The sequence below is a fragment of the Grus americana genome, chromosome Z (genome assembly GCF_028858705.1).
Source record: "Grus americana isolate bGruAme1 chromosome Z, bGruAme1.mat, whole genome shotgun sequence".
NCBI classification, from domain to species: Eukaryota; Metazoa; Chordata; class Aves; order Gruiformes; family Gruidae; genus Grus; species Grus americana.
This window is the reverse complement of record NC_072891.1, coordinates 12,101,382-12,115,001: the sequence shown is the minus strand read 5'-3', so window position 1 is coordinate 12,115,001 and position 13,620 is coordinate 12,101,382. Positions and strand designations below refer to the sequence as shown.

Here is a 13,620-nt window from a genome sequence, read left to right as displayed (position 1 = left end):
TCAGCCACAGCCTCCCCCAGGCACCCCTGGCACACCATGTCCTATCACCTGCCACCCCAAAACTGAGATGCTGGATGCATTGCAGCCTTGCTGGGTGCCCTGATACAGGGACTGGCCTTTGCAAACAGCTCTGCGAGCCCATGCCCACTCTATGTCTCACCAGCGCCGTGGCTGCCTGCAGGGTTTGCAGACAGCTCAAACCATGGTCAGCACTGCTGCTTCGCTGGAGCAGCCCCAGGACTGCTGCACAGCCTCCAGGGATCCCTGGGGAAATGCTGAAGGCAGTAATAAAGTTAGGAGGATACCTGCAGTAAGGCTGCCCCACCTCTGAGGTGGCCATGCTTTGGGGTGAGAGCAGACTCCTGCAGTTCCTCTGCCACCCTCTTTCCCTATTCTTAGGTTCCTCTAAAGTAAGTAAAAGGCTGCACAGACCAAAGGACACCACAGCAGTAAAGGCATTCTTCTCAAAAAGGCTGTAAGGGAACTGGGAAATTCCAGGAAGGCACTGAGAAGGAAACAGCAGCATCGCGCCAGAAGCAGAAAATGGACTCAAGGGAGAAAAAAACATGAAAAGCAAACTGCATGCAAGTCTGCAACAAGGCAGGCTAAAATACAGAGCAACTGGAAAACTTGCTAAAGCCATGGACGCTGTCAGCATGACATTTGTGGCAGCAAAACCAGGGACGCAGCAGGAGGTGGCAGACCGCCCACTCCTGCATTTAGGCTGCTCAAATCCCAGGCAGGGTGCTAGCGTGGGGAACACAGCACCTTCTGGAGTTATTTTGGGACTGGACAAGTTGAGAACCAAGTTTATGATTCAGATCTGGAGCTGAGTTTCCTGGAAATCATTTGTTTCAGCTGGGAGGGGTGGCTCAAGCAGCACAGGCACTGCCCATTTCAGTAAGTCACAAAGTCTCACAAACAGCGGACTGGATGTTCTGGATATCCCATTTCCAGTAAATCACACACATTTACAGAATCTCAGAACGGCAGGGGCTGGAATAGACTGCTATTGCTATGTCTCCTGAATGTGTTTCATGTCATGTTTAGGGTTACAAAAAATTGTTTTAACAATCACAGAAACACAGAATCCTAGAACAGTAGGGACTGGAAGGGACCTCTGGAGACCAGCTAGTCCAGCCCCCTGCTAAAGCAGCATCACCCAGAGCAGGTTGCACAGGATCGCATCCAGGCGGGTTTTGAATCTCTCCAGAGAAGGAGACTCCACAACCTCTCTGGGCAGCCTGTCCCAGTGCTCTGTCACCCTCAGAGTGAAGAAGTTTTTCCTCACGTTCAGATGGAACTTCCTGTGTTCCAGTTTGTGCCTGTTGTCCCTTGTCCTGTCACTGGGCACCACAGAGAAGAGTCTGGCCCCATCCTCTTGACACCCACCCTTTAGGTATTTATAGGTATTGATCAGATCCCCTCTCAGTCTTCTCTTCTCCAGACGAGACAGCCCCAGCTCTCTCAGCCTTTCCTCATATGAGAGAAGCTCCAGTGCCCTCATCACCGCTGTACCCCTCCACTGGACTCTCTCCAGTAGTTCCCCATCTGTCTTGAACTGAGGAACCCAGAACTGGACACAATATTCCAGATGTGGCCTCACCAGGGCAGAGGGGGAGGAGAACCTCCCTGGACCTGCTGGCCGCGCTCTTCTTAATGCCCCCCAGGCACCATTGGCCTTCTTGCCCACGAGGGCACACTGCTGGTTCATGGAGAGCTTGTTGTCCACCAGGACTCCCAGGTCCTTCTCTGCAGAGCTGCTTCCCAGCAGGTCACCCCCTAACCTGTACTGGTGCATGGGGTTGTTCTTCCCTAGGTGCAGGATCCTACACTTGCTCGTGTTGAATTTCATATGGTTCCTCTCCACCCAACGCTCCAGCCTGTACAGATCTCGCTGAATGGCAGCGCAGCCTTCCGGTGTGTCAGCCACTCCTCCCAGCTTAGTATCATCAGCAAACTTGCAAGGACTCACTCTGTCCCCTCCTCCAGCTCACTGATGAGTGTGTTGAATAAGACCAGACCAAGCCCTGACCCCTGGGGCACACCAGTAGCTACAGACCTCCAACGAGACTCTGTGCCGCTTATCACAACCCTCTGAGCCCTGCCATTCAGCCAATTCTCAACCCACCTCACTGTCCGCTCATCCAACCCACGCTTCCTGAGCTTGCTAACGAGGATGTTATGAGAGACGGTGTCAAAAGCCTTGCTGAAGTTGAAGTAGACAACATCCACTGCTCTTCCCTCATCCACCCAGTTGGTCATGCCATCACAGAAGGCTATCAGATTGGTCAGGCATGATCTCCCCTTGGTGAATCCATGCTGACCACTCCTGATAACCTTCTTTTCCTCTACATGTTTAGAGATGACATCCCCAATGAGCTGAACTCTTTCCCTAGGACGAGTTTTGGGGCTGGATGTGCTGCAGCTACCAGCGCTGTGGTGCTGGTACAAGGCAGCCCTCGCTGCTCGCCAGGAATATGGACACAGTCAAGACCCTGCACCTGCTTTCCTGAGGGCTCCCTTGGAGCTGGGGGAGCTCCCAGCCAGGTTTTTGGTGTGCAGAAGGATCCCCCAGGTTACCCCTCCATCATGCTCACTTGGCATCAAGCAGGGAAGAGCCAGTGCTGGCCCGCGCTTGGTGTCAGCAGGTTGCTTTGGGGATGCACCATCCCATTTGGGCCAGAAAAGGTGCTTACTTGTGGCCAGTCTCTTCCTGGAATAACAGGGTGAGAACTTCACCCCGCACCCACCGTAGTGCTTTAGCCCACCTTCCCCAGGACATATCCACAGACTGCACAAGATTGTGTTTAAAAGGCGAAACTGCTCCTTTATTTTTTCAGGACACTTTCCTCCATAGTTGGACCATGCTGCTGAGGGATCTCCTGGTCTCTCAAATCTGGCTGAAGCGAGAGGCTTTTCCCTCTTCCTTTCAGTGTATACGAGTGAAGACGTTGTGGCCAGTCCTGTAGGGAAGAAGAAGTCCACTGGTACACAGCCAGTGGAGGGGCAGGGGTCCCAGCCAGGCCAAGTGTCCAATGTCTCACCTGGTGGCTCTCCAGTCATCAGGCAGGGAGTCAACCTTCTCTCGCAGCAGCCAGGAGGTCTGCAGGACCTCGTCCCCATCATCCCCAGCAAAGCACTGGCCCACGAAGACAGCTGTGGAGTCTGGGGGAGCGGTGGCTGTTAGCATCCCAGGGGGACCCAGCTTTTGGGGCTTCACAAGCACCAGCAGGTTTAATGCTCATAGACCCTCAGTGGGTCCCAGTGTTTGCAGGGAAATTAAATGCTCTATGGCAGAGATGTTGTCAAAGCAGCTCTTGGTGCCACCTAGCCCAAATGGTATTTCAGGAGGTGTCCTGCTGTCTGCAGCCACTATCCAGAGTGGGGAGAGATAAAGGAAGGACAGAATGGGGACAGGAGAGGGGACAGAGGGATTGGGGTGGGTGCTGGGACCTGTCCGAGCTCCCCTCTCCATCCTACCACTTCATCCAGGCACAGCCACCACTGCAGCTACTGACCAGAAAACTTCTTCCAGTTGACGGTGAAGCCAAAGGTACACTGCCCATCCTCATCCAAATGCTGGGAGCCAACAAGGGGGGACGGCTGGATGGGTTTCTGGGCACTTGACACAGCGGTGTGGTACTCGCCAGTGAAGTTGCCCTGGCTGTCGACTGCAGACACCTGCATCCTAGAGCCCAGGTCGTTCTCCCACCAGCCAGTCAGGTCACACTGCTGGGGCATGAGCAGATGTGTACCCGGGGGCTGCCTGCAGACAGCCCCTACCCCTGCCCTGTGGGCTGAACCCCCTGCCCACACATCCCCACTGCCCACGGAGTGCTGGCACTCACCTTGCCATTCCTTGTGTGGCGTTTCTGCTTGCGGCCTGGCCACCACTTGGTGTTGGTCCCCTTTGCCGCCTTTGCACTGGCCTTTTCCTCCCCAGGGATCTCGGCTGGCTCACAGAGGAGCTTGGAAAAGAAAGAAAACATGGGGGCAAGCTGTGGGCAGCAGCACAGTAAGGGATCTCCAGCCCCGTGAGTGCTTGGGCACTCGTTTGTAAGAGACATGATTTATAAAGTTGATGCTATCTCAGCCATGTCAGGAGGGTGAAAAGCTGGGGTAAGCCAAGCAGAAGGGGACGTGAAGAGGAAAAGCTAAAGGCAGGAGCCCCAGACAGGTAGGAATACAGACAGGACCCCCCCTCCAGCCCTGCCAGGTGATCCCAGGACACGTCTGCCTGTGTGTGTTGGGGATGTGTGCTGTGCTCGGTGCCAATGTGTGTCATGAGTGGAGAGCCCACTAGGATGGGCAGAGCTCAAGTTCATGGTGGGCTCCTGCATGGCCGAGAAGGCTGCACAGCCAGTGCAGCATCCCACCTGCAAGGCTCCAGCTCCTCCTCCAAGAACCGCCTGCCTTCTCCCACACCGAACATCCCCACACAGGGGCAAGCCACCCCCTGGGACACGGTCTCCAGGTTACCCCTGCCCCAATTCCCCTGCATGTCCCCGCGGGAGGGGTCCCCCCCTGCACCAAGGAAGGGATCCCCATGCACACCCCTCCCTGGGGACATGGACAACCCCGGAGCATTCCCCCTACGGGTGGGTCTCCACACATATCCGTGCCCCCCCTCCAAGCACTGCAGCTCCCACATCTGCCCCACCCCCACCGGGGTAGGTCTCCTACCCATGTCCCTCCCCGGACCCCCACGCGTGCCCCCATGCAGCCTCCCCCGGTGCCGAGTTTCCCACGCGTGTCTCCCAGCAGGCGCTCCGACCGGCACCCCCGCTCCCACCTGGCTCCCCGCCGCTGTCGCGGCCAGCGCTGCTCCGACGGACGCAGCGAGGGTGGAGAGGAAGCGGCGGCTCATCGTGCTGCAACGGCGAAACCGTATCCCGCCGTGCGGGCGCTGCCTGTGCCTTTATAGCTCGGCACACCCCCCGCCGTTGCCTTCCCGGAAACTCTCAGGTGACACCCGCGGGACTGGTGGGGACGGGGACCGGGATGGGGGTAGAGATGGGGACAGGAGGGAGGACGGGGATGGGGGCGGGGATGGGGATGAGGATGGAGAGAGGGATGGGGATGGAGGTGGGGACCGGGATGGGGGCAGGGAAGGAGGTGGGGATGGGCACGGGGACGAGGCTGGGGATGGAGACAGGGCTGACTGGAGCTGCCCACTGACATGGCCCAGCCTGGGGGTCCCTGGCCCGGGTCCCACTGTCTTCTGGCTGAGGGCTGAGCCTGGGCTTCACCCCCGCCCTGCAGGAGCCCCTGCACCCTAAACCACTCCTGGTCACTGCAGGGGATGGGCAGAAGGATAGGAAGTCGCGAGGGCATGTGTGCGATGATTTGGCAGGTGAAGGAAGCAAACCTGCCCCAACAGCAATAAGAAAGCCTCAGGGCATTGCAGGCTGGAGGTGGGCAGCCCTGGCTGCATGTACCAGGAGAGGAAAAAAGGGCCAGAGAATGTTTGGGCAGGAGCAGAGCAAGAGCAAAAGGCCAGCAAACATTGGGGCAGGATCGGGCCCGTGTGGGCTGTTGCTGTGGGGGAGCTGAAGGATCAAGGATGGGGCCATTTGGGAAGCAGGGCCAGGATGGGGCAATTGACAAGCTAGGCTTCAAGCGTGGTGGCAGTGACAGGCTCAGTGCTGGCTTCTTGTAAGCCGTTAGTTTTGCTTTCAGTTTTTGTTCTGCTGTTTAGCAAGCAGGCTGCTTACATAATCTCCTATCCCACAGCATGCGTTTCTAGGAGACCCTGAGAGACAGGGAATTTGCAGCTGTGGGGGTCATGAAAGGACAGAAAGGAAGTTTTACTCCCCAGTTCCGCAGCATTCTTGATGGCACCGCTTTCTCCCATGGGCTTACCCTGCCAGGGTTCCCAGCCACACCCTCCCACTCCCACTGGGGTCCCAAAGCTTTAACCTCACAGTCCATATGGAGAAGCCTTTCAGGACCAACTCACGGTGCTGGTGACAGCCACAGGAGGCGTTTGGGGAGGGTGAGCATGAGAATGCACCCAGGGCGGTCAGGGCAGTGCCAAGGATACCTGTGTGCAATGGGGCTGAACTGAGGGACTGCATGTAGAAGGCAGGGGTGAGGATGAGGGTGAAGGGGTGATGAGCATGCGGGGGTGAGGATGAAGATGCAGGTGTAAAGATGAAGTTGCAGGGGTGAGGATGAGGATGCAGGAGTGAGGATGAGGGTGCAGAGGTAAAGATGGAGATGTGGGGGTGAAGATGAGGTTGCAGGGGTGAGGATGAGGGTGCAGAGATGTCTTTTGATCAAAAGCTGAACTGCCAGGCATGCCAGCCAGCTGGGCTCGGCCAGTACAGGCATACCCTGGACAGGCTCCGGTCCATGCACTCTCCAGGAGACGGGAGGGCTGAGAGCAGCCCCAGAGCCCAGCAGGCAAGGAGGGAGAGGAGCAGAGGCTCAGGAAGGCTGGGGAATGGCAGACATACTGTGAGAGGAAGAGGATGCTGGACAGGGCCTGACAGCCTCCTGGTGCACTATTTTCTCACTGCCTCAAAGTCCCTGCCCCATCCGACAGTATCTTCCTCGAGCAGCCCTGCTGCCCCCAGGCAGCACCCTCCTTCGAGCCCTTCACACCTCTCCCTGCCCACACAGCTTCTCCCCTGGGTGCTCAGGGGCACCCGAGTTAGGAGCTGCACATTACGGATTAGGGAACTTGTGAGTTAAAAACTTCATGGCCTGCTGAAGTGATGAATTAGTTAGATGGGTAAGTGCAAAGGGCATTGGGCTGTTATTTGACATATATGTTTGTTTTCTTTCCTAATGAGCTGATAAAGTAATTTACAGGTGATGTTGTCCTATGAATTTGAGCGCCCAAAAGGAGCCTTATCCTGTTCCACCCTCCAGCTGATGAAGTGGCACTCAGTTAGTGGGAAATACATGCATATGTACATATATAAAGAAGGGATCCCTCCAGTATCTGGCCTTAGCCACCCAGTCTACCCAGCAGCTGCCCCTGGAGCTCCAGGTCCCTCCCCTGGTCTCTCCAGTATCCAGCCTGGACTTTGGGCCTTCCCAACATCCCAGGCTCCCAGCTTATGACCGTGATCTCCTCTACGGGGGCTGGCACCCAGCCCTTCCCCCTGTGTGCATCCAAAACCAAGCCCTCAACCCACAGCAGTAGCTGGAAATGGAGTTTAATGGAAAGATGTGGCAGACTGGAGTGTGGAGATGCAACCTTTGGGAAGGGGGGCCCACCAGCAGGCTGCTGGGAAGCACTAGGAGGCACTGGGAGGAAGCGGGCAGGGTGAGGGTGTGTTTCCCAGCCAGAATCCTGGGAGCAGGCAGGAGCCCAGCCCAGGACCAGAGCAGCAGAGATCCTTGTGGATGCAGGCGGGATGGTGGGGTGCAGGCAGCTTTGGTCCCTGTCTCCATTACTTGATGCATCTCCGTCACTTGATGTGTCCCCATCACTTGATGCGGGTGAAGATGGAGGTGCCAACCCTGTGGGGAAGCCATGTCAGCAGGAGGGGAGGCAGGGCTGTGGGGCAGCGGGGCAGGGGCAGGGGCAGGGCTCACCTGGTGGCTTTCCAGGTGTCCCTGCGGGACGGGACCTCTTCCCGCAGGAGCCACGTGGTCTCCAGTGTCTCCTTCCCACGGCGATCCACAAAGCACTGTCCCACAAAGGCAGTGGTGGAGTCTGGTGGGGTTCAAGTGGAGCAGAGGGAGCTCAGAGTATGTGTCTCCAGACAGAGGAACCTGGGCCACCTGATCCTGGCAGACAAACAGACACCCCCCACCACATGCCCTGGACAAACAGATGGGCTTCCCTGCCACATTGCCCAGATGGATTGCTTCCACATCGCCTGGACAGATAGATGGGCACCACCCCTGCCATGTACCCTGGACAGACAGATGGACACCCCACCACCTCTCACAGACAGACAGACAGACAGACACCCCTTCCACCCACCCCAGACAGACAGCCCCCCCCTTCCATGTCCCATGGCAGGAGCAGATGCGTGCGGCCAGTCTGTGGCCACAGACAGTGTTTCTCTGGGTCCCGTGGAGGGTATGGGGGACCAGCCGGGGGGGCACCCCACTCCCAGCATGAGCAGGGGATTGCTGGCTGCCCTGGGATGCTGTGCTGGGTACTGCTGTACCTGCAAACTGCCACTGCACGGTAAATCCGAAGGTGGGATGCCCCTTGCCATTGGGGTGCTGCTGGGTCCCTTGCAGGGGTGACAGCAGGATCTGCTTGTTGGTGGCTGCCACAGCGGTGTGGTAGGAGCCCGAGAAGGTCCCAGTCGCGTCCAGGGCTGAGAGGGTCATGTTGGAGCCCAGCTCGTTCCTCCACAGGCCCTGCAGGTCACACTGGGGACCGGGGGTTATGCTGCTGACTTGGGCAATGCTGAGCCACAGCCCCCCCTCCAGCTTTCCTGGGCAGTGGGACACGTGCCCCGTGTGTCTGGGGCTCACACGGCCCCTCCGCATGGCAGCTGGGACCAGTGGCATGGCAGGGCAGAGCTGGCAGTGCTGGGTACGGCACAGCACGGCATGGCACGGCATGGCACAGTGAAAGCATGCAACCCCCTCACCCATGCTCACTGCACCCCAGGGGTGGCACAGCATGGCACAACACACAGTGGCAAAGCACAGTGTGGCACAGCACAGCAAAAGCAGGCAGACCCTCGGCCGTTCATGCTGCATGCCAGGGATGGCACAGCACAGCACAGCACAGCATAGCCAGGGTGTGCAGCCCTTCATCCAGTCACCCTGCACCCTGGGGACAGCACGGCATGGCACAGCATGGCACAGCAGAAGCGGGCAGCTCCCTGGCTGGGCACTGCCCCCAGGCTGCCCTTACCTTCTTGGCAGCAGCAGTGCGGGGGCTGAGCAGGGCCAGGGCGAGCAGGAGGCTGCAGCTGAGGGTCCCCATGGTGGCAGTGGCAGCGGTGACGGCCGTGCGCAGAGCCCGGGCTCTGCCTGCGCTGCTGCCCCGCACCAGCTCAGCCCCTTTTATAACGGAGGGGGCTGTGGCTGGGCAGCGGCCGCCCATGCCGGGCCTCCTGCCAAGTGACATGCTGGTGGGAGACGGGCCATCGGCCACCGCGCCTGACTGCGCAGGGTCCTGCTCCCCCAGGTGAGGTGGAGGTCCTGTGGGAGCACAGTGGGGTGGTGGGCGCTGCAACGGAGGAGCCTGGGCCATGGCGGGTGGTTGTGGCAGGGGACACATACCAGGCTTTGGGGATGGTGACAGGAGAGGCCATGGGGGGGATGTGGGAACATGGGCACTGAGACACAACACAACAGGAACCAGGCAGGTGTTTGCAGCAAAACTTTATTGGGAGAAGCAGGTGATGGGGCAGGAAGGGGGGCCGGATCCCTGGCACTGCTGCCGGCTCGGGAACACTTGCGCTGCCATCCTCACTCCTTCTGCAGGCGCAGGCGGGTGAAGATGTTGATGCCAACCCTGCAGGGACACAGAGGGAGGAGATGTAAGGGTAGGAAATGCACCCTTGCATGGGGCAAATGCATCCTCCCAGTGCCTACCCAGCCAATCCCACCCCCCCCAGCAGCATTTGCACCTTGGTGGGATCCCTGGGGAGCCATGCACAAGCACCCCCATCCTTGGTGACCCCCACACTGGCAGCAGCTCTGCTGGGTGCTGAGCACCGCAGGGTGGGAGAGCCCCGACCCCCAGGGATACGCACAGGGCAGGGACAGGGTGCTCACCTGGTGGCTTTCCAGTCGTCCTTAATCGTGTCCACATGTGACCGCAGGAGCCACATGGTCTTCAAAACCTCCTTTCCCTCCTTGTCCACAAAGCACTGACCCGTGAAGACAGTGATGGCGTCTGTGGGGATGGGGTGGGAGGTGGAGGTGAGCATGGCCGGAGTGGCAGGTCAGTGCCAAGCTGTGGCCCTGCAGCCTGCTCCAGTGCAGGGGACAGTAGTCCTGGGCTGTCCCTGCCCTCTGGGGACAGTGGTGATGGGGAAAGCAGGCAGGAGGCTGGGGGTCTCACATGGACATGGGCAGACAGTAAGTGGGCTTCAGCCCCCAGTGCATCCTCTGTGGCCTGGGAGGTGACACCAGCCAAGAAGCTCTGGGGTCAAGGATGGGGGAGCATCAGGGACACCGCAGGGGATGGGAGAGCACTGGGGACACTGCAGGGAAGGCACGGGATCATCAAGGATACTGCAGGGAAGGGCAGAAAAGCATCAGGGACACCACAGGAAGGCTGGGAAAGGAGAAGCACCTGAAAAGCTCCAGTTGACGGTGAAGCCGAAGGTAGACTGGCTCTTCTCATTTGTGTGATGCTGGGACCCCTGCAGTGGTGACACTTGGATCTCGTTTGTGGTGGCTGTCACGGCTGTGTGATAGGAGCCGGCGAATTCGCCTTTTGCGTTCAAAGCCTTGATGGTCATGTTGGAGCCCAGGTCGTTGGTCCAGTGCCCGGTCAGCACACACTAGAGTGGAGGGGACTCAGAGTTGGTGCCACAGCACAGCCCAGGCATGGGCAGGGTGGCAGGAGCAGGCACTCCCAGGAGCCACAGCCCCCCAGCCCACCCTGCCCGTGCATCCCAGCCCTGCTGTTACCTTTCTTGAAGAGAAGCTGGGAGCCACCAGGGCCAGGCTGAGCACCAGGAGGAAAGGAGTCGCTTGCACCATCTCTGCAGCAGGCAGACGGCTGGCGTACCTAGGGATGTGCTCCTTGCAGGACTGTGTCGATGTGCCTTCCCTCTTGCCTTTTTATTGCTGCCAGGGCTGCGGGTGGCAGCTCCAGCCAGGGCATTGTGCAATCTGGGTGTTTCCTCATTTCAGTTTCCAGCCATGGGAGAGGGTGATTTCAGGCAGATATTCCCAGAAATGCTTGCTGAAACTGTCCCTCCTTACACTTCTGTGGCACCTTGCGCAGCCCCGGCTCCTGCAGGTCAGTGATGACCAGGAGGGATGTTTAGCCCGGGAAAACCCCTCTCAGGATGTTGTGCCTTCTGCCACCTGTTTGCTACCTCACTGCTGTGCCCAGGCTGCATAGGGGTGCCAAGCAGCCTTAACCCCAATGCACCGCAGGATCAGCTGCAGCACACGGCATCACCCTGTTCCTCCTCACCAGGCATCCTCGTGTAAACCCACCCAGCACCAGGCTCCTTTTCAGGCTTTGCTTTATCCCCTGCCCCCTCCAACCACTACTGAAGCAGCTGCAGATCAGGCTACCAAAGCACCCGGTCTCCTCTTGCCTCAGGCTAGGGTGAAGGTTTGCTGCTGTTTTTACAAAATGGCTTTTGTTAGAAGGAAATTATTTTGTTTATGAATAACAAACATTCCCCGAGTGTCTTGGACCTCACATTTTAATGCTGGCAAAATTTATGCAGGGATTCTTAAATAACTTTAAGTGTGTGTTTATATAATTCCATTTATGTTATAGTTGTTGCTGGCCGGGGAGGCTGAAGTGGCTCAGTTCACAATAGATTTCCTCACACATTCCTCAATGATTTTCAAGGCAGTCTCCTAAAATATGTCTGTTTTAATTCCCCTGGTCATCACAGCAAGAGCTGATGGAGCCCTATTCACCAGAAAATGCTCTTTTTCTTAAAATGGAGACAAGGCTACTCTTTGCAACATCTCAGAAATAGTTTCCAATTTTTTCTTTCCCTTCAATCTCACATTTGAGCCCCAGTTTCTCACCAACAGTAAAATCCGTCGCTACCCAGGGTGGAGAGCATTGCATTTCTGCTGCTGGCATCTCAGCTCCTCCCTCTCCTCTCTGCAGGAGCCCCACAGCCCTCTCGCACCCCTGCCAGCAAGAGCTCCCCAGCCAGACAGCTGGCTGCCTGTGGGAAATTCTGGCCCCAGTCTTTGCTTCCCTCTGTCTTAGAAATGAACTGCACAACAAGGTATGTTTTCCCACGGAGCTGCTGTTCACTTTAGCTGTTTTTTTGGCAGGCAAGTGCTGCCTGGAGCATGGCTGAGGTTCATGACAATGGGCACATTTTGTCTGGGAAGGTTGCAGGGTGCAGGAGGGGCAGTGAGGTAGCAAACCAAGGCATCACCTTGGTTCAAGGAGGTCCCACAGGGACCCCATGGTCACTGGTGGGCATAGGGATGGTGTCATGGTTCAGCCCCAGACGTGGCTGAGCACTACGCAGCTGCTCGCTCACTCCTCCCCCCATGGTGGGATGGGGAGGAGAATCGGAAGAAAAAAGTAAAACTCGCGGGTTGGGATAAGGACAATTTACTGGGACAGCAAAGGGAGAGGGAAATAACAGCAGTACTTAGGATATACAAAGTGGGTGATGCACAATGCAATTTTCTCACCCAGTGACCGACCGGACACTCAGCCTGTCCTGGAGCTGCACTGCCCCTCCCCGACTAGCCCCCTTTTGTGCTGAGCATGATGCGGTATGGTATGGAATACCTCTTTGGCTAGTTTGGGTCATCTGTCCTGCCTGTGTCCCCTCCTAGCTTCTGGTGAAAATTAACTCTATCCCAACTGAAACCAGGACATTATCCACTCCTTAGTCTATATCATCTACATCATGCCCAGATCCTACACTGTCCAATTAATCACCACCACTTTCCCTGTCTTTGAGATATATGCATATATATATACACACACAGATACCATTCCCTTAGTCTATGGGCCATCCCTCTAAAATGTCCATTGAGTTCATTTAGTCCCTGACTTTGGGCTCCATGTGTCATAACAGTCCCTCAGGGCAGGAGCTGTGGTTGGATTGTTGCATGCTGCATCCGGAGCTCACAGCTGGTGTATCTGGCACAGCCCATGCCCACGGTCTGTGGGCTGACGACGTCAATTTCAAGGAAGTTGCTGGGTGCCAGTTGCTGAAGTCAGTTCTAGTTCCACCATTTGCTCAGTTTTATCAAAGTTCATCCCTCATTAATTTGGGTGATTCTTACTGTGACAGTAGTAAGCATACAGAAATTGTAGTAGTGATGACATACCATGACAGGGTTATTTAGCAATTAGCATCATACAATTTAATGTATTGGCTATTTTCACCCAGAATCAAATCCCCTTGAGGTACAAATTGTACTTCCCCATCCTTCTACATCACCCACAAAGTGCAACCAGGTTCTTGAGCAAAAGCAATCCTGCAGAAGGGTTTCCCTTTGACTGAGGCAGGGCTAGCCCAGACTGTCTTCCCCAACATATTCTTGATATGCACTACAGGGACTTTATCCCCTTCTACAGGATGTGGAAGTTTTGATTGGGCAGGGCCAGCTCAATCGCTAGGTGCCCTCGTGTTAACTAACCAGGGGGTCTTTGCTAAATGTGTATCCCAATGTTTGAGGGTCCCACCACCCATTGCTCTCAGGGTAGTCTTTAGCAGCCCGTTGTATCATTTGATTTTCTGGGAGGTTGGTGCATGGTGGGGGATGTGATACACCCACTGAATGCCATGCTCTTTGGCCCAGGTGTCTATGACATTGTTTTGAAAATTAGTTACGTTGTCTGACTCAGTTCTTGCTGAGGTGCCATGTCACCACAGGACTTGCTTTTCAAGACTCAGGATGGTGTTGCGGGCGGTGGCATAGGGCACAGGATATGTTTCCAGCCATCCGGTGGTTGCTTCCACCATTGTAAGAACATAACGCTTGCCTTGGCGGGTTTGTGGGAGTGTG

General features: G+C 56.7%; 3 protein-coding genes across 4 annotated transcripts; all 3 read right to left on the bottom strand.

The window, feature by feature from the left end:
* Positions 1-2,810: 2,810 nt before the first annotated feature.
* Positions 2,811-5,019, bottom strand: LOC129199415 (avidin-like). Of its 2 annotated transcripts, none has more exons than XM_054809892.1 (5): positions 4,796-5,019; positions 3,852-3,971; positions 3,522-3,735; positions 3,048-3,168; positions 2,811-2,966 (listed from the first exon to the last, which is right to left on the bottom strand). In XM_054809892.1, the coding sequence occupies exons 1-5, from the start codon at positions 4,868-4,870 to the stop codon at positions 2,933-2,935; spliced, it is 564 nt and encodes a 187-aa protein (XP_054665867.1). In that variant the 5' UTR covers positions 4,871-5,019; the 3' UTR covers positions 2,811-2,932. The 2 variants fall into 2 exon arrangements, with proteins under 2 accessions (XP_054665867.1, XP_054665868.1); XM_054809893.1 differs by having other exon boundaries at positions 3,522-3,732; positions 4,796-5,018.
* A 2,134-nt stretch (positions 5,020-7,153) lies between these two features.
* LOC129199469 (avidin-like) lies at positions 7,154-8,959 on the bottom strand. Its single transcript, XM_054809993.1, has 4 exons — positions 8,840-8,959; positions 8,136-8,346; positions 7,552-7,672; positions 7,154-7,476 (listed from the first exon to the last, which is right to left on the bottom strand). The coding sequence occupies exons 1-4, from the start codon at positions 8,909-8,911 to the stop codon at positions 7,443-7,445; spliced, it is 438 nt and encodes a 145-aa protein (XP_054665968.1). The 5' UTR covers positions 8,912-8,959; the 3' UTR covers positions 7,154-7,442.
* A 338-nt stretch (positions 8,960-9,297) lies between these two features.
* Positions 9,298-10,729, bottom strand: LOC129199433 (avidin-like). The gene is made up of 4 exons (XM_054809917.1): positions 10,573-10,729; positions 10,232-10,442; positions 9,709-9,829; positions 9,298-9,445 (listed from the first exon to the last, which is right to left on the bottom strand). The coding sequence occupies exons 1-4, from the start codon at positions 10,642-10,644 to the stop codon at positions 9,400-9,402; spliced, it is 450 nt and encodes a 149-aa protein (XP_054665892.1). The 5' UTR covers positions 10,645-10,729; the 3' UTR covers positions 9,298-9,399.
* Between the last annotated feature and the right edge of the window lie 2,891 nt (positions 10,730-13,620).